At 43.2% G+C, this 23,443-nt stretch overlaps 1 protein-coding gene across 7 annotated transcripts in view; it reads right to left on the bottom strand.

The window, feature by feature from the left end:
* Positions 1 to 747: 747 nt before the first annotated feature.
* LOC133759636 (protein argonaute-3) overlaps positions 748 to 23,443 on the bottom strand; it is a 134,659-nt gene continuing 111,963 nt past the window's right edge. For 4 of the 7 annotated variants that reach the window (XM_062190954.1, XM_062190952.1, XM_062190953.1 and 1 more), the window contains 6 exons: positions 21,422 to 21,512; positions 15,008 to 15,202; positions 14,305 to 14,439; positions 11,613 to 11,714; positions 4,141 to 4,340; positions 749 to 3,589 (listed from right to left, as the gene is read on the bottom strand). In XM_062190954.1, the coding sequence (XP_062046938.1) occupies positions 3,481 to 3,589; positions 4,141 to 4,340; positions 11,613 to 11,714; positions 14,305 to 14,439; positions 15,008 to 15,202; positions 21,422 to 21,512 (832 nt within the window). In that variant the 3' untranslated portion in view covers positions 749 to 3,480. Of the gene's footprint in view, positions 3,590 to 4,140; positions 4,341 to 11,612; positions 11,715 to 14,304; positions 14,440 to 15,007; positions 15,203 to 21,421; positions 21,513 to 23,443 lie in introns of all 7 variants that reach the window. The other 3 variants (XM_062190958.1, XM_062190957.1, XM_062190959.1) reach the window with 1 other exon arrangement.

Here is a 23,443-nt window from a genome sequence, read left to right as displayed (position 1 = left end):
GAAAATGTGCCAAAAACCAGTACTGAAGAGGCTGAAGTACCCTTTGCAAACTGTAAAAGTCAGAAACTATACTTCTAAAATAATATTCTGGTTATTGAAATGTAACTAAAATGGCAGCACCCTTTGTCACCTTGATGATTTTATGTCCTTAATCTAATTTAGGAAAATGAAACAAAACAAAACAACAGGCGTAACACTAGCCTTGAATCACGCTCATCTCCTTAACGGTTTAGTGCACTAACTGTCAGACTCTACTTAAATAAATATAGCAGCTACAGTATTACCAACGTGTGGTCCTCACTGCCAGTCACTGGATACTGTAAGAACATGTATCAGCACTTTTCACAGACATTGCCATTAAGAATATACATTAAACTCCCAGCATTTCTTCACATGAAAATTATTTATAACAGTTGCTGGGATTGACATTTTAAAGTAACTCCTGTATGACATATCACAGAAAATAGCAGAATAAAATTTAGCATTCAATATATAATTAATGAGCAAGGGAAGAAGCAGAAAGGTCATTGTGAGTTTTATGATGTCTGAATTTAAAAAGAAACCCATAACAACCTTTTTAAAATTTTAAGATAAGAAAAGATCAGGAATTCTACACCAAAAGTGCAATAATAATTAGAACAAATTTCAAGATGTGCCACTTAGCCTTTATCTTAAAATGCTAAGCACAGGTTTTTAATAATTAGGTTTATATACCAATTTGTTAGTAAGCAAAATAGAAATATATTATACATATTCTTTCAAGTTAATCAACCTTAAACTAGCAGTGTTGGATAGTGTAAGACACTCTAAAAAAGAAATCACTCAAAAGGTAAAGCTTTATATTTTAGAAAAAATACTTTTCCTCTTAAAAAAGTCCCTCCAAGTACATTTAAATTAAGGGCTTCACTCTAGCACATATGAGACTAAGTGGCTGCAGATTAGGTTCAGCAGGGAGTAGTGAGAGGGTATCTACAGTTGCTCCCTGAAGCTTCCCAACGAGTCTATACAGCTCCCATGGATATAGGAAGATGTTTTACTCATTCCGAGCAAGCATAGACCAAACTTATTTCACCCAGGATACACTATTGTCTTCTCTAGCCCATGTTCCTGACTGTATTCAGTGAAGTTTCAATGTAAGAAAACAAACATGTTTTAAAGGAATTTTTTTTTGAGAAGGAGGCAGAAGGCTGGGAGAAAAAAAAGTATATACTATATAAATATTATTATGTAAAGTGCTTTGCAACAGTGTTGTAAATTTCATTTCAGACACTTCAAAAATAATAAACATACAAAATACAGTACTTTCTTAGTTTTCTGGCATTGGGCCAAAAGATTTCATGCCTGTTGGAGGACATGGGCTCAGATTTTAGGCTCAAAATACAGTAAATTGGCAATATTAGTGGATTACAAGTAAGAGACAAACTAAAGATCTAAATCCATTAGTTTTCATGTGCAGATGGAATTCTGAGAGGCTAACAACAATGCCCACTGGAAATAATCTGTAGTATTTACACTCTTAACCAGTGCAAAAAAAAAAAGTCAAAATGTAATTTTCATGAGTTACAAAGTGCAAAGCTCCCCTGAATCCAATGTTCTTGATAAAGTTAGTTTTGACAGCTTTTTAGTACTTTTAATATCTTAAAGTGAAATCAACAGACTGTAAAATTTGCCCCCACACTTCAGTGATTAAATCATTTAAAACGATCAAAGTCCTGACTTCCTTCGCCAGTATCACCTTAATTTTAAAAGGAAAGTCATACCAGTAGTAAATCAGCAAAAAACTTAAAATATCATCATTCATTTTTCTGATTCATTTTAGTAAGTAAAAATTGGCACCTAGCCAGTACAGTTCTTCAATAAACATGATCTCAGTCAAGAAATTTCACTTCCTTCATTTTCATTATGATTTTTAAAAGATATGCTTTAAAACTGAAAATTAGAAAACTTTCCTTCTGAAATTAAGGCTGTATTACTTTGCCCTTGTAAAATTACGGAGGTGCCTATTCCTCCCATTATCCATGGTAGAGATGTCAAAAAGACACAACTTTTAAAACTGCTTATTGCACTAAAAGGCAGCAAAAACAAGTTGTCAGTTCTTAAAATAAACATGATTATATTTCTATAAAAGATGTTAATATGGTTCTGTAATTATTAAAGCACTATTCTAATAAATACAAAAGAAAAGGAAGCTATACTTCAAAACACATACATATATGTTTATATATATACATATATATATAAAAATATATATATGAAAATCACATTAAGGTATGAGACGCAGCAAGTTACCTAGCAAAAAGTGAATCAAAACAAAACAAAAATTCCATAGCCTCTTCTCTTTCTCTACCCAATTTCAGAGGCCTCAACCCTACAGAGTTCCAATCTTTTAAAATATTTATCCTTTATAAAAGCTTTAAGGGATTTCCATGTCTATCCCAAAGAAACAGAAGGCTTTAGAATAGATACCACTTATCAGAGAGAAACAGTTACAACTTCTGACAAGGTTTCATATTTATAGCAGCTTTAACAAACTTGCTAAAGAAAAAGAATATTAGATTGCTACTGCTTATGTACACATTGCACAAGTGGCAAATGTTCAGTTCAGACAGGAGACACACAATCTCACCAAAACATTATATATATGTATATATAGATAGATAGATATAAAATAATTCTGTTTCTTAAGAAAGCACTATCAGGAGTTGAGGACTCAAAACTGTGTATGAGATAGGAGACAGGAAAAGGATGTGCAAAATAAAAATAGAAATCTAGTTTGCTATGCTTCACATTCAAATGAATTAGATATATGAACATTTGAATGTCACTGGTGGCATTAGGATAAAAAATATAGGTGATGAAGGCAAGGGATGTCAGAGAAATAAAGGTGGTAGTGAGGCAAGAATAAAGGGAAAGATAGTTTCCCAATGGAATGAACTATAAAATATATACACAGATACATATATATCTATTATCAATCTAGACCCAGATATATATGCACATGAAGTATACATGTATATATTTTAAAAATACAGACTCCTTTTACAAGAATATATGAGTGCACATTAATTTTTTTGCACACATAATTGTGAACAATCATTTTGATTATTCACATAGGTGTGTGTTTTTTAAACCATCATTTACATTTTCTTACTTTTTTTTGCAAAGATAGTTGTGCTGCCAAGCAACTTGAGGTAAAGGCATTAAAAGGGTTAGACTATAAGAAGTGAAAACAAAACAATCGCAATACTTCCTACAGAGACTGCACAAAAAGCAGTGGCTGGTTTCATATTGCATAATGGTGCCGACCTCCTTGATGAAGCAGACACTCTTCCTTGTATCACCAGAAGGATCAGACCCTGGCCCGACACAGTGTTGGTTTCTGTACGGCTGGAGGCGTCGCTCCCTACTCAATTGACTTTACTGGAAACATATAGCGTATGTCAATTCAGTTTTTCCTCTCAGAAAATATACTTGGACTCTTTAAGCAAAGTACATTGTGCGTAAGGTATCTTGGTGAATCTGTACAGCCTTGGCAAGAGCTTGAGGATCTCGCCCATTGCTCTGTCCTGAAACATGACTTCCTTCAGCACTGTAAGAGAAGTGACAATGAACACAAAAACAAACCTTCTATTCTGATGTAATAATTCTGAAAAATGTTATTGCAGCAAATTTCAAAATACAGACTTGTCTAACAAATCATGTATGCATCACCCAGCTTCCGTAATTATTACTCAAGGTCAATTTGCTTTACATCTCTTCTCACCCCAGGATTAGTTAGAAACAAATCACAGACATCATTTTCTCTACCAATATATGTATCACTTTACTAATATTATCGATATTCTCTTCTTTGAATTAGTTTTGTAAAGCAACTAAATTACTACATTATTCCACTACTTATGAGTCTTAGGTAGCATACTGCAATAGAAAACTTTATCTTGGGCAATGAGTTCTGACTTTCATGGCTTTTCACATGATCACTGGCCAAGGAACTTTAAATCTAAATAGCAGTACTTTATGGCAAATAGAGAGGCACATACTCCTAGGGAAGCACTTAAAGAATTTACTAGGAAAATCTTAACACTCAGATAATATTTGGATTTGGGTGAGAATCTGTACTCGATATGCTTTTTATATTACCTGTCATGTTCTTTGTCCACGAGATGATATCTGGCTCGGAATGCCACCAGGTGAGCATAATACGCTGGTGCAGGTATAGAAACAGACCGTGTACAGCGCACATACGTGTGGCAGAGTTGGTAAGTTAGCAGCTGAAGTTCATCTGCAGTAAAGCAGTTATCATCCCATAAAACATGATAGTGGGAAGGACGGCTGGTACCCTGCAGAGAAGGCAATGAATGGCATGTTCTTTTGATTTCCAAGCTTTTAAATATTCAGCATAGATTAAATTCTAGAAGAAAAAACAGCTTTGTACATTTGTAAAGCATATTGTAATTTAATAGTCAATTAAAAAAAATTGTTGATTCTGGGTATATACCAAGCAAGAGTGGAAGCAAGGGCTCTAACAGATGTTTGCACATCTATGTTCACAGCAGCATTATACATAACAACCCAAAGGGGGAAGCAACCCAAGTGTCCATCAGTCGATGCCTGGGTAAAAAAACATGGTATACATAAGCAATGGAATAGCATTCAGCTTGAAAAGGAAGAAAATTCTGACATATACTACAAAACAGATGAACCTAAATGAAATAATCTGTCACAAAATGGCAAACACTGTATGGTTCACCTACATGAGGTACCCAGAACAGTCAAATTCGTTGAGACAGAGAGAAGAATGGTGGAGGGGAAGAGGGCGTTGGTGCTTTATGGGTGTGATGAGTCGGGGCAGATTAAAACGTTCTGGAGAAGCATGGGGCCGAGGGATGCACAACAATGTGAATACACTTGATGCCACTGGAGTGCACATTTCAAAGTGGCTAAAATGGTAAATTTAAGGTAAATTGAACACACACACATAGGGTGTGTTATTTATTATGTTAGGTATTATAGACTGAAAACAAAACTCACAGAGATAAGGGTTTTTTGTCTTTTGGAAAACAACTTAGTACAGCAGAGGAGACAGAGCGCTTCCAAGTATAAAGCAACTAGTGAATGGTTATAGTACTACTGGTCATGTGTAGTCTTATAGGAGAATGCCAAAAAAAGTAATCGGGGAAGTGAGCTGTGGGGGGGTACTTCATCAAGGGGGGGAAAGTAAGAGTTGGCATTTTGGGGGCAGATAGAAAGAGGAAACACTAGGCAGAGTGAACAGCCTTAACAAAAGCACAGGGAACGTAACACTTCCTTTTTTTTTTTTTTTTTTGACAGGCAGAGTTTAGACAGTGAGAGAGAGAGAGACAGAGAGCAAGGTCTTCCTTCTGTTGGATCACCCCCTCCAAGGCCACTATGGCCGGCGCTGCGCTGATCCGAAGCCAGGAGCCAGGTGCTTCCTCCTGGTCTCCCATGCGGGTACAGGGCCCAAGCACTTGGGCCATCCTCCACTGCCCTCCCGGGCCACAGCAGAGAGCTGGACTGGAAGAGGGGCAACCAGGACAGAATCCGGCGCTCCGACTGGGACTAGAACCTGGGGTGCCAGTGCCGCAGGCGGAGGATTAGCCTAGTGAGCCGCAGCGCCGGCCTAACAATACCAGTTTTCAAAAGTATTCCTATCAGTTTATACTTCCACCAGTTTTTGAGAGGTCCAGTTGCTCCACATTCTTAACACTGTCTGCCTTGCTCATGTCAAGAGCACTGACATGTATCACTGACGTCATACATAAGAGTGTTAACTGTTAAATTAACAACAGGAGTCACTGTGGACTAACTCCTCATGCAGGACCTCTGTCCTCAATGAGTTGTTATTATGAGAGTTAACAGTAAAATTAGTTCTCAAATAGTTTGTGAGTGTGTGAGTTGTGTATGTGTGTGTGTGCGCACGCAAACTGTTAAAATCTTTACTTAGTATAGAGTTGGTCTTCTGTGTACAAAGTTAATTAAAAATGAATCTTAATGGAGAATGGGACTGGCAAGGGGAGAGGGAGGAGAGAGGGTGAGAGTGTGGGTGGGAGGGCTGATATGGTGGGAAGAATAACTATATTCCTAAAGTGGTACTTATGAAGTTTGTATTCTTTAAAAAATAAATTAAAAAAATATTGCCTGCCTTTTCAAACTGTAGACTTTCTGATGGGTGTACTTGGGCTATTTTTTTTTAAAAAATTATTTATTTGAAAGGTACAGTTACAGAATTAAGGAGAGAGAAAGAGAAAGAGAGATTCTCCATCCACTGGTTTACTCCCCAAACATCCACAAACAGCTAGTGCTGGGTCAAGCAAAAGCCAGGAGCCAGGAACTCCTCTAGGTCTCTGACATGGGTGGCAGGTTCCCAAGGAAGAACTTGGTCCAACCTCTGCTGCCTTCCCAAATGCATTAGCAGGAAGCTAATGGAAAGTGGAACAGCTGGGACTTGAACTGACAACCGTTTGGGATGCTGGTGTTGCAGGTAGCTTATGCTATTCTTTTTAAGGACAGTTTGGTGGTAAATGGAATAAAGACATGGGGCAATAACTTACTGAAGAACAGCAGGATCAAGGAACTATATATACATATATAAAAAAATATATATATTTATTTATTTATTGACAGGCAGAGTGGACAGTGAGAGAGAGAGACAGAGAGCAAGGTCTTCCTTTTCCATTGGTTCACCCCGCAATGGTCGCCACGGCTGGCGTGCTGCGGCCAGTGCACTGTGCTGATCCGAAGCCAGGAGCCAGGTGCCTCTCCTGGTCTCCCATGTGGGTGCAAGGCCCAAGCATTTGGGCCATCCTCCACTGCCTTCCCGGGCCACAGCAGAGCTGGACAGGAAGAGGAGCAACTGGGACAGAATCTGGCGCCCCGACCGGGACTAGAACCCGGGGTGCCAGGGCAGCAGGTGGAGGATTAGTCTAGTGTGCCGCGGCACTGGCCCAAATAAACAAGTCTTTAAAAAAAGAGAATGATGGCTGGCGCTGCGGCTCACTAGGCTAATCCTCTGCCTTGCGGCGCCGGCACACCGGGTTCTAGTCCCGGTCAGGGCACCGATCCTGTCCCGGTTGCCCTCCTTCCAGGCCAGCTCTCTGCTGTGGCCAGGGAGTGCAGTGGAGGATGGCCCAAGTGCTTGGGCCCTGCACCCCATGGGAGACCAGGAGAAGCACCTGGCTCCTGCCATCGGAACAGCGCGGTGCGCCGGTCGCAGCGCGCCAACCACGGCGGCCATTGGAGGGTGAACCAACGGCAAAAGGAAGGCCTTTCTCTCTGTCTCCCTCTACTGTCCACTCTGGCTGTCAAAAAAAAAAAAAAAAAAAAAAAGAGAATGAAGCTTCAAGGAGAATGAAGACCTAAGAAAGAAGATAACTGCTGAATTAAGGTCATCTTCAGGCAGGCAAGGGAGAATACTACAGAATGACCCTTTACTACGAAGGAGGAGCACAGAAAGTAGGGGGGTAATGTGCTGAATGTGGGGGCAACAAACCAAGGTTGGAAATCTAGGAAAACTGGCACAGAGAGCTAAGGAAAGGGACGTCAAAGGACTGTTAAACAGCAGTGAAGGCTGTCTTGGAAGTTTTGGAGATTGTATTAGGAGGTTATGATTTAGGGCACTGCCTACTCTCTTCTTCTACAGGAAGCAATTATTTTTTGGGGAATTTCCTTTGGTAGGTCAGACAGAGGGGTTACACGCTCTAAAAGTATGTCAATAGAGACTTTGCCCTTCTCTGCTGTTATGGAGTTTCAACTAAGGCTCAAAGGTGAGAAGAAAAGGTGTTAAAAATCCTACATTCTAAAGAGCTAGACACCATAGGCGCCTGGCATCTTTCCCAAGGGCCCACTGAAAGGAACCAGTTCAAGTCAGGCCTCACCATCAATATCCTGGGGTCTGGTTTCTTCTCACCTATCTTCTCAGTATAGGAAGAGTGATTGTGGGTTTTGTGGGAATATGTACTTTACCTCCGAGGAAAGTACATTCTCTCCCTTGAAGAGAAATAAGGGGGACTCCAAGAGACTCAGTCATAAAGATAAGAACCTATGGAGCCAGTGTTGTGGTATAGCAAGCTAAGCCTCCACCAGCGACACTGGCATCCCACATGGTGCCAGTTCTCAACCTGGCTGCTCCACTTCCAATCCAGCTCCCTGCTAATGTGCCTGGGAAACCAGCAGAAGATGGTCCAAGTGCTAGGGCCCCAGCACCCATGTGGAAGACCTGGAAGAAATTCCAGGCTCCTGGTTTTGGCCTGGCCCAGCCCCAGCTATTGCAGCCATTCGGGGAATGAATCAGCAGATGGAGGATCTCTCACTCTTTCTCTGCAACTCTGTCTCTCCTCCTCTAACTCTGCCTTTCAAATAATTAAAAAATAAACCTTAAAAAAAAAAAAAGATAATAGACCATTAGAAGTGGAGACTATCGGCCGGCGCCACGGCTCACTAGGCTAAACTTCCGCCTGCAGCGCCAGCACCCAGGTTCTAGTTGGGGTGCCGGATTCTGTCCTGGTTGCTCCTCTTCCAGGCCAGCTCTCTGCTGTAGCCCGGGAGTGCAGTGGAGGATGGCCCAAGTGCTTGGGCCTGCACTTGCATGGGAAACCAGGAGGAAGCACCTGGCTCCTGGTTTCAGATCGGCATAGTGCGCCAGCCTTAGCAACCATTTGGGGGGTGAACCAACGGAAGGAAGACCTTTTTCTCTGTCACACTCTCTCTCACTGTCTAAACTCTGCCTGTCAAAAAAAAAAAAAAAAAGTGGAGACTATTGGGGACCCCTTTTATGGCCTAGGAAAGCAGTGGAAGATGGCTGAAGTGCTTGGGCCCCTGCATCTGTGTGGGAGACCTGGAAGAAGCTCCTGGCTCCTGGCTTCAGATCAGCTTAGTTCTGGCCATTGTGGCCATTTGGGGAGTGAACCAGCGGATGGAAGACCTTTCACTTTGTCTCTCCCTCTCTCTGTAACTCTACTTCTCAAATAAATTAAAAAAAATAAAAAAAGTAAAAAATAAAAAAATAAAAAAAAGACGTGGAGACTATCATCTCATTCTCTACCTGGACGCTTCCTGAGAGTCCACAAGTCTGCAGTGCCAGCATCCCATATGGGTCCAGTTCGACTCCCGGCTGTTCCACTTCCAATCCAGCTATTTGCTATGGCCTGGGAAAGCAGTAGAAGATGGCCCAAGTGCTTGGGTCCCTGCACCCATGTGGGAGACCTGGAAGAAGCTCCTGGCTTCGGATCTGCGCAGCTCTGGTGTTGCGGCCATCTGGGGAGTGAACCAGTGGATTGAAGACCTCTCTCTCTTTCTTTCTGCCTCTCCTTGTCTGTAACTCTGCCTTTCAGATAAATAAAATCTTTTAAAAATTTTAAGTTTTAAAAAATTGTAAAAGGGTTGGTTGGGCATTTGGCATAAAAGTTGAGGCATTGCTTGGGACACAAAACAGATCCCACCCATACAGTAGTGCCTGGGTTGGAGTCCTGGCTCTGCTCTCAGTTCCAGTTTCCTGCTGATGCACACCCTGGGAAGAAGCAAGTGATGGCTCAAATAGTTGGGACCCTGCCACCTACATGGGTTCCCAGCTCCTGGCTTCTGCCTGGCTTAGCCCAAGCTGTTGTGGAAATTTGGGGAGTGAAGAGGCAGATGAGAGCTGTCTGTATTTGCCTCTCAAATATATAAAATTATTTAAAAAGAAGAAAAAATCTTAATAAAGCTGAGAAGACATATAAACAACAGTCTTTAGTCCCTGTGAAATATTCCACATTATTTGCTGACTAGAGCAGAAATCTGACACTAGTGTCCCAAAGGAAAACTGATCCCTAAGATTTTTGGTTAAATGTATGCTGCACCCATGTAGGAGACCCGGAAGAAGTTCCTGGCTCCTGGCTCCCGGCTCCTGGCTCTTGACTTCAGACTGGCCCAACTCCAGCTGTGGTGTGCATTTGGGGAGTGAACCAGCAGATGCAAGATCTCTCTCTCTCTCTCTGCAACTCTCTGTCTTCCAAATAAATAAATGAATCTTAAAAACAACAACAACAACAACAATAAAAAACTAACAAGGGCTGCAACTGTGACGTAGTGGGTAAAGCCACCGTCTGTAGTGTTAGCATCCCATATGGGTGCTGGTTGGAGACCTAGCTGCTCCACTTCCAATCCAGCTCTCTGCTATGGCCTGGGAGGGCAGTGGGAGTTGGCCCAAGTGTTTGGGCACCTGCACCCATGTGGGAGCCCTGGAAGAAGCTCCTGGCTCCTGGCTTTGGATTGGCCCAGCTCCAGCTATTGCAGCCATTTGGAGACTGAACCAGCAGGATGGAAGACCTCTCGCTCTGCCTCTGCCTCTTTGTAACTCTGTCTTTCAAATAAATAAATAAATCTTAAAAAAAGAGAAATATGTACTACATAGGGAGTATCATTATGTCTTAGAATTGTATATATGAAATACAAGAAATTTGTTCCCTTCTTATAAATAAAAAATAGAACAAAACAAAAAAAGAAATATGTGCTTTAGTGATACAGGCTTTATCCCTAGAAGGTGTCATTAACTTTATTTTTGTGATTGTTCCCACTCACTCTGAAGACATATAACATTGATTCTAAAGAGAAACTGACAGAAGAACATAGATAAAAGAGTGTGATAGGCCGGCGCCGTGGCTTAACAGGCTAATCCTCCGCCTTGCGGCGCCGGCACACCAGGTTCTAGTCCCGGTCGGGGCACCGATCCTGTCCCGGTTGCCCCTCTTCCAGGCCAGCTCTCTGCTGTGGCCAGGGAGTGCAGTGGAGGATGGCCCAAGTGCTTGGGCCCTGCACCCCATGGGAGACCAGGAGAAGCACATGGCTCCTGGCTTCGGATCAGCGCGGTGCGCCGGCCGCAGCGTGCCTACCGCGGCGGCCATTGGAGGGTGAACCAATGGCAAAAAGGAAGACCTTTCTCTCTGTCTCCCTCTACTGTCCACTCTGCCTGTCCAAAAAAAAAAAAAAAAAAAAAAAAAAGAGTGTGATAATATTTTAAAGATACGAGTTTGAAAGGGGTTAGTGCATGTGCGGCATGCGAAACTGTAAGACACAGCTGTCAAATAAGGTACATCTTTCTGAAATTTCTATCTTAAAGACAGATAACTTAAGAGAGTTTTGGGCTACATCCTCTCAGATACCCTTGGGATATGAGTTTACTTCTTATTGCTGCAAAGTCTGAGAAACACTAAATTAATTAATTATCAAGTAAAACGAACAAATTAATGAAAAGATTCTTTGGAAATAAGAAAAGATTCTTAAAATCATTTAACTGAAACAGAAAGCTATAATTCTGCAATTAAACTCTTTCACAAGCTCACTATCTACCAGGAAATATGAAAGTTTTCTATATAATATTATCAACAGGAAGCATAGTCGAAGGAACTCTTAGTTACTTTAAGTTTTTTCAAAGATTTAGGCTAAATTAAGGAAGATTTATTCTGTTACACTAATTGTATTCTAATTTTTATAAAAATAGCACATCTGAAGGTATGGGAAGAGTTGAAGAATACTTTCTTCTCCTTGTGAGATTTAAAAAATACACATAAGAACGTAAGTTTTTGCATTAAAAGATTTTGCCCAAATGGTAGGCTTACCTGTATTCCAGCATGGCTACAGAGGTAAAAATCAAACTCATATGGGTGTGTAATGTCTGTATCAACTGTTGTTCCAGCTGGGATATTGCCACTTCTGCCAACCTAGATTTGTTTGGTCAAAGTTTAAATAAATAAGACAAAGGTAAAGAACATATATGAAAAATATAATGTATACGCATTGGCACAGGTTGTGTTGCACAGCAGTTAAAACACTACTTGTGATATCCCACACTGAAGGGCCGGGGTCGGAGCCCTGGCTCTGCTCTCAGCTCCAGCTTCCTGCTACCGCGCATGCCTGAGGGCAGCAGGTGATTGATATCTGCCTATCATATCTTTGTCTACTTTTGTAATTGCAACCTTTCTGTGTTAGTTTGGTTTCAAGTACATTTCTTATAAACTTCAGACAGTCTGCTAGTATTTTACACATTTTGAAAATCATTTCAACTTAACAAATGGCAATATTCTGAAAATACCTCAGGTGGGTACTCTTCTATCAGTGAGTTAAGAAAACTAGAATTGTCCTTGGAGAACACTACACTGTATGTTTAGAAACAAAGAATGCTGACCACAAGATCAGCAGTAGTTACCACTTGTTAATTACTTACACGTCACTTAAATCCTGACAACAATCCTGCAAGTTAGGTATTATCCCATCTGTATGGGAAAACTGAGGTTCAGGACTCACATGCAGTATACGGAAGAACTGGGATTTGAACATAAACGTGACTTATAGGCTCTCTCCTTTTACTGCATATGGACAGTTTCACCATCTCTGAAGAAAACAGTTATCATGATTTTCCTCTGAGTAGGTATGTTACTGAAATAATTCAAAATTCCTGATAATGAAAAGCTCTCAGTAAAACACTTTTAAACTGTGTATTATACTCATATCTACCCCCTTATCAACAACACATTTAAAATCTTATTTGTATAGGTTTATATAGCTAGTAGATAAGAAACTATCTGACTGACTCAGACATTATTACTGCCATGTGAAGGATTGCTACTGCATAAGTGTCTTGAATTACAGATGTGTGGATTAACCAGCTAGACTTGCCAAGCCTAAAACAAAGACAACAGTTCATAATCTTCTCAATCATGCCTAATCTTAAAAAAAAGAAAACAAAAAAAAAAAAAACAAAAAACCACAAACTAATAAATTATCAACACATGAGCCTTTTATCAAAAGTTGCACTCTTGGTGGGAATTGTGGGGTGGGGTGTTCAGCTTAGCAGTTAGGGCACGTACCAGAGAGCCTGAGTTAGATTCCTAGTTTTGTCTCCTGATTTCAACTTCCTGCTAATGTGGACCCTGGAAAACAGGAGGTGATAACTGGCTGGATGAGTCTCTGACACCAGTGTAGGAGAACTGGATTGAGTTCCTAGATTCTGGCTTGGGCCTGGCCCAGTCCTGGCTGTTGCAGGCATACAGGGGAATCAAACAGTGAGTAGAAGCTCTGTCTGTGTTATCTCCCCAACTCTAATTTAAAAACAAGAAAGAAAATGTGCATGGATTGAATAATTTTTTTTTTTTAAAAGTGAGCTCTTGGGGGCTGGCACTATGGTGTAGATTAAGCTGTTGCCTGCAGTGCCAGCATCCCATATGGGCACCATATCCCACCTCGGCTGTTTTACTTCTGATCCAGCTCGCTGCTAATGTACCTGGGAAAGCAGTGCAAGATGGCCCCTGTACTTGGGCCCCTGAGCCCACGTGGGAGACCCAGAAGAATCTCCTGGCTCCTGGCTCCAGCCTGGCACAGCCCCAGCCATTGCAGCCATTTGGGGAATGAACCAGTGGATGGAAGATCTCTCTCTCTATGTCTGTAACTCTGCCTCTTAACAAAACAAAAAAGGGTACTCTTGTTTAGAGAGGCAGCAAAATGTCTGGATTCATATCACAGCCTCACTGCTTTCCAGTTGTGTGATCTAGGGAATGGCTTTTCATTTACTTATTTATTTTTTAAAGGTTTATTTATTTGAAAGGCAAAGAGAGAGGGAGAGAGAGTGAGTGAGCAAGTGAGCTATCTTCTATCTGCTGGTTCACTTCCTAAATGCCTGGCAAAAGCTGGGGCTGGGTCAGGTTGAAGCTAGGAGCCTGGAACCCCCTCTAGGTCTCCCACATGGTGGCAGAGGCTTAAGAACTTGGGTCATGTAATGCTGCTCTTCCAGGATTACTAACAGGGAGCTGGAACAGAAGCGGCGTAGCCAGGAGTTGAACTGGTACACATATGAGATGTTGGCAGTGCAGGCAGTGGCTTATCCTGTTGTGCTACAATGCTGGACCCTGGCTCCTCTGCTTCTGATCGTGCTTCCTGCTAATGCACCCTGGAGGCAACAGAAGATGGCCCAAGTGCTTGGGCTCCTGCCACCCATGTGGGAGACCTGGATGGAGATCCTGGCTCCTGGTTTTGGCCTGGCCAAGCCCCAGCTGATGTAGGTATTTGGGTAGTGAACCAGTTGATGTAAGATCTTTCTCTCTCTCACTCACTCACTCTGCCTTTCTAATAAATAAAAAGTAATAATTAACTTATTTGGGCACTGTTTTACTCATGCATAGTCCAGTGGTTGAAATCTGGTACTCTATAATGGAAATCCTGCTACTGGGAGACAGCCCTTGCCAAGTGCTCTGTGAATTATGTGAGCCAGGTTTAGCTTATGACAGTAATACAACAAGTAAACAAATATATGCTTACCCTTTCCGTCCTATCGGCACAAAATAATCGAGTGTGATGTCTCTTCTGAACTACAATGTAGGTTATTCCAGGTTGATAGTCTTTCTCCAAACTGATGCAGGCTTCTCGAATTGCTAATAATTCATAATATAAAACCTAGAGAAGATGAAATGGAAAGATTAAAATAGTTGTTCTCTTTTATACACTTCGAAGTAAGATATGACTTAGTCTTAGGATTTTTTTTAAAGATTTATTTATTTATTTATTTGAAAATCAGAGTTACACAAAGAGAGGAGAGGCAGAGAGAGAGAGAGAGAGAGAGAGAGAGAGAGAGAGAAGAAGTCTTCCATCTGTTGGTTCACTCCCCAGTTGGCTGCAACGGCCAGAGCTGCACCTATTTGAAGCCAAGAGCCAGGAGCCAGGAGCTTCTTCTGGGTCTCCCACGTGGGTGCAGGGGCTTCTACTGCTTTCCCAGGCCATAGCAGAGAGCTGGATTGGAAGTGGAGCAGCCAGGTTTCGAACCAGCACCCATATGTGATGCCACCGCTTGAGGCCAGGGTGTTAACCTGCTGTGTCATAGCACCAGCCCAACTTATGATTTCTTAAACTCATCATTTTATAACTAAGTATAGGAACTTGATGTTTTAAACTTGAGAACTAGAGGCCATATTACCAACACAGTATCTGATTCAACCACAGTCTGATGGGATTCCAGGCAACCAACCTGTCTAAATTGTCCCTCTGAAACACCATCCCGATAAAAGATGATACGAGTAGGTTTGAACCGAGTTGACTTATAAAACTGAATGAGAAGTTCCCGGACCATGGAAGCTAAATCCTGAATAATCTCCTGTCGGGGTCTCTGAACTCGAACTGTGGCACAGTATCTGCTTGGGTGGGCGTCCATACTACCTACAACCTGGCAGGAAAAAGTAAAGAAAAATGGAGATTGAGATAATAAAAAATACATGGATTTCATTTACATTTGTATTGTACTATAATCTTATTGTTTATAACCATTTTCTTTTTTGAAAATTTTTATTTTTTTTTATTTTTGACAGGCAGAGTGGACAGTGAGAGAGAGAGACAGAGAGAAAGGTCTTCCTTTTGCCATTGGTTTACCCTCCAATGGCCGCCTTGGCCGGTGTGCTGCGGCTGGCACACTGCGCTGATCCAAAGGCAGGAGCCAGGTGCTTATCCTGGTCTCCCATGGGGTGCAGGGCCCAAGCACTTGGGCCATCCTCCACTGCACTCCTGGGCCATAGCAGAGAGCTGGCCTGGAAGAGGGGCAACCGGGACAGAATCCAGAGCCCCAACCGAGACTAGAACCTGGTGTGCCGACGCTGCTAGGTGGAGGATTAGCCTGTTGAGCCATGGCACCGGCCACCATTTTCTTTGAAAGTAATCAAAACCAGCTAATTCTCAGTGAAAAACAATAATATATACAAAACAATAACATATACACCATATGGTAAAGAACTATTTTGTTGGGGTAGGCATTCAGCATGATAGTTGACACTTGGGACATGCAAATTTCATATCAAAGTGCCTGGGTTTGAGTCCCAGATCTACTTTTTTTTAAAGACTTATTTATTTGAAAGTTGGAGTTACACAGAGAGAGAAGGAGAGGCAGAGAGAGAGAGGTCTTCCATCCACTGGTTCTACTCCCCAGTTGGCCGCAACAGCTGCAGCTGTGCCTATCCAAAGCCAGAAGTAAGGAGCTTCTTCTGGGTTTCCCATGCGGGTATAGGGCCCAAGGACTTGAGCCATCTTCTATTGCTTTCCCAGGCCATAGCAGAGAGCTGGATCAGAAGTGGAGCAGCTGGGACTTGAACCGGCACCCATATGGGATGCCAGCACTGTAGGAGGTGGCTTTAACCACTACGCCACAGTGCTGGGCCCCCCAGATCTACTTTGATTCCAGTTTATGCTAACATATACTCTGGAGAGCAAGAGGTAGCGGTTCAAGTAGCTGAGTTCCTGCCACCCATGGGGGAGACCTGGATTGGGTTCTAGTGGACTGAACCAGGACTGCACCAGTGGATGGAAAATCTCTGTCTCTCTCTACCTTTCAAATACATCAAAGAAAAATTGAAAATAATATAAAGTGATACAATAAATGCCAATTTTATTCACTAATGAAAATCGTTTTGAAAACTAAATGAAAATTTTTATTTTATCATTTTCTTTTTTAAAAAACTTTTGACAGACTTAAAAAAAAAAAGATTTATTTATGGAGCCATATTGTGGCATAGCAGGTAAAGCCGCCAGCATTCCATATGGGTTTCAGTTGAATCCTGGCTGCTCTGCTTCCAATTCAGCTCCCTACTAATGTGCCTGGGAAAACAACGGAAGATGGCCCAGGTGTTTGGGCTACTGCACCCACGTGGGGAACCTCAAAGAAGCTCTTGGCTTCATCCTGGCCCAGTCTCATGGCATCTGGGGAGTGAACCAGCTGATAGAAGATCTCTCTTTTTTCTCACTTTTCCCAGCTACATCAGCAGGGAGCTGGATTGGAAGTAGAGCAGTCCGGACATGAACCGGCACCCATATGAGATGCTGGTGCTTCTGACAGTGGTTTAACCTGCTGCATAATAGTGCCAGCCGCTAAAAGAATTTTTTTAAGAAAGATTTACTGCTTATTATTTCAAAGACAGTGTGTGTGTGAGAGAGAGAGAAAGAGAGTGAGAGTGAGGAAGAGATCTTCCAACCACTGGTACACTTTTTTTTTCTTAAAAAATTTTTTTTGGCCGGCGCCGCGGCTCACTAGGCTAATCCTCCGCCTTGCGGCGCCGGCACACCGGGTTCTAGTCCTGGTCGGGGCACCGATCCTATCCCGGTTGCCCCTCTTCCAGGCCAGCTCTCTGCTGTGGCCCGGGAGTGCAGTGGAGGATGGCCCAAGTGCTTGGGCCCTGCACCCCATGGGAGACCAGGATAAGCACCTGGCTCCTGCCATCGGATCAGCGCGGTGCGCCGGCCGTAGCGCGCTACCGCGGTGGCCATTGGAGGGTGAACCAACGGCAAAGGAAGACCTTTCTCTCTGTCTCTCTCTCTCACTGTCCACTCTGCCTGTCAAAAAAAAAATTTTTTTTTAAGATTTATTTTTATTTATTTTATAGGCAGAGTTACAGAGAGAGGTAGAGACAGAGAGAGAGAGAGAGAGGTCTTCCACCCACTGGTTCACTTCCCAGATGACCACAACGGCTGGAGCTGCACCAATCTGAAGCCAGGAGCTAGGAGCCTCTTCTGGGTCTCCCACAAGGGTGCAGGGGCCCAAGGACTTGGGCCATCTTCTTCTACTATCCCAGGCCATAGCAGAGAGCTAGATGGGAAGTGGAGCAGACGGGACTAGAACTGGCGCCCATATGGGATGCCAGCGCTTCAGGCCAGGGCATTAACCCGCTGCGCCATAGCGCCAGCCCCCAAAATTTTATTTATTTATTTGAGAGGTAGAGCTACAGACTGAGAGAGGGAGAGACGGAGAGAAAGGTCTTCTATCCTCTGGTTCATTCCTCAAATGGCCACAATGGCTGGAACTGGGCCCATCCAAAGCCAGGAGCTAGGAGTCAGGAACTTCTTTCAGGTCTCACTCTTTCCAACCACTGGTTTGCTCCCTAAAAGACTGCAACAGCCAGAGCTGGGCCACGCTGAAGCCAGGAGCTGGAAAATCCACCCAGGCTTCCTGCATGGGTGGCAGGGACTGAAACAGTTGGGTCATTTTCTGCTGCCTTCCAGGTGCAGAACAAGAAGCTGGGTCAGATTTGCTGGCGCCGTGGCTTAACAGGCTAATCCTCCACCTTGCGGCGCCGGCACACCAGGTTCTAGTCCCGGTTGGGGCGCCGGATTCTATCCTGGTTGCCCCTCTTCCAGGCCAGCTCTCTGCTATGGCCCGGGAAGGCAGTGGAGGATGGCCCAAGGGCCCTGCACCCGCATGGGAGACCAGGAAAAGCACCTGGCTCCTAGCTTCGGATCAGCATGATGCGCTGGCCGCAGCGGCCATTGGGGGGTGAACCAACGGCAAAAAGGAAGACTTTTCTCTCTCTCTCTCTCTCTCTCACACTATCCACTCTGCCTGTCAAAAAAAAAAAAAAAAGAGAGAAGAAGTTGGGTCAGAGGCAGAGATAGGACTCGGTCCCAGGTACTCTACTGATATGAGAAGTGGCCATCCCCAATAACAGCTTAACCTACTGTATCACAAAGCTTGCTCCAGGGTTTATTTATTTGAAAGCCAGAAAGAGAGAGAGAGAGACAGACAGAGACAGAGAGAGACAGAGAAATATGTTCCATCTGCTAGTTCATTCCACAAATGCCCACAATTGGTAAGTCTGGGCCAAGCCAAAGCCAGGAGCTGGAATTCCATCCAAGTCTTCCACATAGATGGCAGGGATCCAAGTATTTGGGCCATCATTCCTGCCTCCCAGGGTGTACATTAACAGGAAGTTGGATGGGTAGTAGAGTCAAGACTGGAACCCAGGGGACAGCACAGTGGGTAAAACCACTGCCTGCAGTGCCAGCATCCCATATGGGTGTTGGTTCAAGTCCTGGCTGCTCCATTTCCGATCCAGCTCTCTGATATGGCCTGGGAAAGCAGTAGAAAATGGCTCAAGTCCTTGGACCCCTGCACCTGCATTGGAGACCCATAAGAGGCTCCTGGCTCCTGGCTTCAGATCGGTCCAGGTCTGGCTGTTGTGGCCATTTGGGGAGTGAACCAGCAGATGGAAGACTTCTCTCTCTCTCTCTCACTCTTTCTCTCTCTTCACCTCTCTAATAAATAAATAAATCTTAAAAAAAAAAAAAAAAAAAAAAAAAGACTGGAACTCAGGCATTCCTAAATGGGATGTGGATATCTCAAATGGTATCTTTTTTTTTTTTTATAGTATTTTTTATTTATTTTTGACAGGCAGAGTGGATAGTGAGAGAGAGAGAGAGAGAAAAAGGTCTTCCTTTTCGCCGTTGGTTCACTCTCCAATGGCCGCTGTGGCCGGCTCATCGCGCTGATCTGAAGCCGGGAGCCAGGTGCTTCTCCTGGTCTCCCATGCGGGTGCAGGGCCCAAGCACTTGGGCCATCCTCCACTGCCTTCCTGGACCATAGCAGAGAGCTGGCCTGGAAGAGGGGCAACCGGGACAGAATCCAGCGCCCCGACTGGGACTAGAAACCAGTGTGCCGGCGCCGCAAGGTGAAGGATTAGCCTGTTAAGCCACGGCGCTGGCCTTTTTTTTTTTTTTTAAGATTTATTTATTTATTTGAAATAGTTACACAGAGAGAGAAGTCTTCCATCCACTGGTTCACTCCCCAAATGGCTGCAATGGCTGCAGCTATGCCGATCTGAAGTCAGGAGCCAGGAGCTTCTTCCAGGTCTCCCATGTGGGTCCAGGGGCCCAAGGACTTGAGCCATCCTCTACTGCTTTCCCAGGCCATAGCAGAGAGCTAGATCAGAAGTGGAGCAGTCGGGACTTGAACCGGTGCTCATATGGGATGCTGGCACTGCAGGCCGTGGCTCTACCTGCTACACCACAGTGCTGGCCCTTCAAGGGTTATCTTAATTATTGCACTGAAGTTTTGCTACATCATCATTTCAAGGTTAAATAAGATTTACCAGATCATTAAAAAAATTTGTGTAAAGACTATTACAATGTTTGATAGGAAATATATATAAAGTCTTGTAGTACAATTTCTGAAATTTGTGAACTATGTCTAAAATATATTGCTATTTTCAAAATATTGCTATTTGTTAAGTTGAAATGATTTTCAAATGGGTAAAATATTCGCAAGCTGTCTGAAGTTTATAAGAAAAATACTTAAAACCAAATGAACACAGAAAGGTTACAATTACAGAGGTAGACAAAGTTATAATAGGTAGATGTTAGAAGTAAGAGTAGCAATATTAAAAAAAGAATTTAAGTGCAAAGGATTGAACTAGATGAATGTAGAAGACAATGTAGATTGAAAAAAAAAGTAGGGGCCAGCACTGTGGCGTAGCGGGTAAAGCTGCCGCCTGCAGTGCCAGCATCCCATATGGGCACTGGTCCAAGTCCTGGCTGCTCCACTTCCCATCCAGCTCTTTGCTGTGGCCTGGGAAAGCAGTAGAAGATGGTTCAAGCCCTTGGGCCCCTGCACCTGTGTGGGAGACCTGGAAGAAGCTCCTAGCTCCTGGCTTCGGATTGGCGCAGCTCTGGCAGTTGCGGCCAACTGGGGACTGAACCAGTGGATGGAAGACCTCTCTGCCTCTCTTTCTCTCTGTGTGTAGCTCTGACATACAAATAAATAAATCTTTAAAAAAGAAAAAAAGTGTAATCTACCAACTTTATATATAAGGTATCTTTTTGTAACAAATACACTACTGAAATACATAAACTCTTCGAAACCACAAAAAAGTAGCTGAAAATGTACAGTCATGGAGAGGCCAAGTAGACAAATTAAAATAGGACACAGAGCACTTGAGCATTGAACTTGATTTAATCAATATAGAGGTGAGTGTGGTGGTGCAGCAGGTTAAGCGGTGGCTAGGGACACCTGCATTTCATATTGGAGTACCTTGGAAAAGCCCTGCCTCAGCTTCAAATCCAGCTTCCTGGACGATCTCTCTTTTCCTACAGTTCACTCTATCACTCTGCCTTTGAAATAAAAATAAAACTTAGATACAAGTACACAAATCAGAATAAGCATTCTTTTAAAAAACTCAAGGAACATTTATGAAAATCAGCTACATTGAAAATATTAAAATTAAAAAAGTTGAAACCAAAGTTGCTCTGACGTTGAAAAAAATTTTTAATTATTTTTTATTTATTTGAGAAGCAGAGTGACAGAGAGGTTGGTCTTCTATCTGCTGGTTCACTCTAGTAATATCTACAACAGTTGGGAGCTGAGCCAGGTGAAATCAGTAGCCAGGAACCCCATCCAGGTCTCTCGCATGGGTGGCAGGAACCCAAGTACTTGGGCCATCAATCTGCTGCCTCCTAGGTAAATTAGCAAGAAGCTGGATCTGAAGTGGAGGTGAGACTCTATTCCAGTCTATCTGCTATGGAATTCCGGCATCCTGAGTGGCTTAATCTGCTGGGCCACATTGTCTGCCCCAGGGACCTGGACTTCTTAATCACTGGTCTAATCTTAAGATAAGATAAACCTAATGGTACTCACAGCAGCAATCGAAGGCTTCTTCCCATCACCAGCAGGTGGATGCGTGACATCTGCTCCCAAAAAGATCACTGGTTGCTGGAACACAGAAGGTCTTAAACACATTTTTTAAAAGGTTAGATAATCCATTTGTTCATTATCCATTTATTTATTTCACGATTGCAATATAAGTGCAAGTTATTGACAGGACAGAAGTCTGTAGATAGCGTCATAGGCCTGAACTACTGATTGCTATTAATTCATGAATCCCCAAAGAAGTAAAAGCTGCTATAACAGGTCTAGTCAATGTCTTCTTTGGAGCAGGTTTTTGTCTTAAGCAGTGGTGCTGGTGGTTGCTAAAGGCAACTGATACTAATGGTTTCTGTAACAGAAACAAAATGATAAACTTCCTCATATTAACCCACCAATTTTAATCAATCTTTTTTTTTTTAAATATACTTACATTTTAAGCCTATGTATTCACTCAAGGAGAAAAAGAAGCATTAACCTTCAGATTGGAAGGGATTATGTGAGCCTACTACTCCCCCAGTTCTGGCTAAAAGTATAAATTTGAAGAACATATTTAAAAGTCAAAAGGTAGTTAGTCTTTTAAATCTATTTATTTATTTGTTTTTTATTTTATCTAAAAGGCAAAAAGTGAGACAGATGGAGAGAGATCTTTCATCTGTTAGCTCACTCCTCAAATGCCCACAGACGAAAGCCAGTAGCCTGGAACTACAGCATGGTGTCACACATGAGTGGCAGGGATCAAAGTCCTTGAATCATCACCTAATGCCTTCCAGGGTGTCCAGTATCAGATTACTGGTTTTTTAAAAAACAATTTTTTAAAAAAGATTTATTTATTTACTTGATAGGCAGAGTTACAGGGAGAGAGAGAGGGGGAGAGAGAAAGAGAGAGACCTTTCATCTGCTTGTTCATTCCCTTAGTGGCTGCAATAGCTGGATCTGGGCCAATCCAAAGCCAGGAGCCAGGAGCTTCTTCCAGGTCTCCCATTTGGGTGCAGGGGTCCAAATAGTGGGTCATTTGCTGCTGCACTTCCCAGGCACAACAGCAGGGAGCAGGATTGGAAGTGGAGCAGCCAGGACTGGAACCAGTGCCTACATGGGATGCTGGCACAGCAGGTGGTGGCTTTACTTGCTATGCTACAGTGCTGGCCCCTGTTTTATGTTCTTCTTTTTTTTTTTTTTTAAAGATTTTATTTATTTTTTGAAAGTCATAGTTACAGGGGGCTGGTGCTGTGGCACAGCGAGTAAAGCCACCGCCTGCAGTGCCAGCATCCCATATGGGCGCTGATTTGAGACCTGGCTGCTCCACTTCCAATCCAGCTCTCTGCTATGGCCAGGGAAAGCAGAAGATAGCCCAAGAAGTCCTTGGTCCTCTGTACCTGTGTGGGAAACCCGGAAAAGGATCCTGGCTCCTGGCTAGGTTTGCCGCCAATTGGGGAATGAACCAGCGAATGGAAAACCTTTCTCTCTCTCTGCGTCTCCTTCTTTCTCTTTGTAACTCTGACTTTCAAATAAATAAATAAATCTGGAAAAAAAAATAAAGCAAGTCATAGTTACAGATAGAGACGGAGAGCAAGAGAGATTTTCCATATGTTGGTTCACTCCCCAGATGGAGTGGGGCTGGGCCAGGTTGAAGCAAGGAGACTGGAGTTTCTTCCTGTCCATGTGGGTGGCAGGGGCCCAAACACTTGGGCCTCTGCTGCTGCTTTTCCCAGGTCATTAGCAGGGAGCTGGATTGGGAGTGGAGTAACCCGACATGAACTGGTGTCCCCTATGGGATGCTGGCACTGCAGGCATCCCATACCAATGCCAGCCCTCCAAGTGCTGGTTTGAGTCCTGGGTACTCTGCTTCTCACCCAGCTTCCTGCTAATGCACCTGGAGAGGTAGCGGAGGATGGCCCAAGTATTTGAGTCCCTGCTACCCATGTGGGAGATTAGGCTAGAGCTCCTAGCTCCTGGTTTTGGCCTGTCTAGACCTGGTTGTAGCAGCCATTTGGGAAGTGAACCAGCAGATGGAAG

The sequence above is a fragment of the Lepus europaeus genome, chromosome 5 (assembly GCF_033115175.1).
Source record: "Lepus europaeus isolate LE1 chromosome 5, mLepTim1.pri, whole genome shotgun sequence".
NCBI lineage: Eukaryota > Metazoa > Chordata > Mammalia > Lagomorpha > Leporidae > Lepus > Lepus europaeus.
Note: the sequence above shows the minus strand (reverse complement) of the source record. Positions and strands in the feature narration are given on the sequence as shown.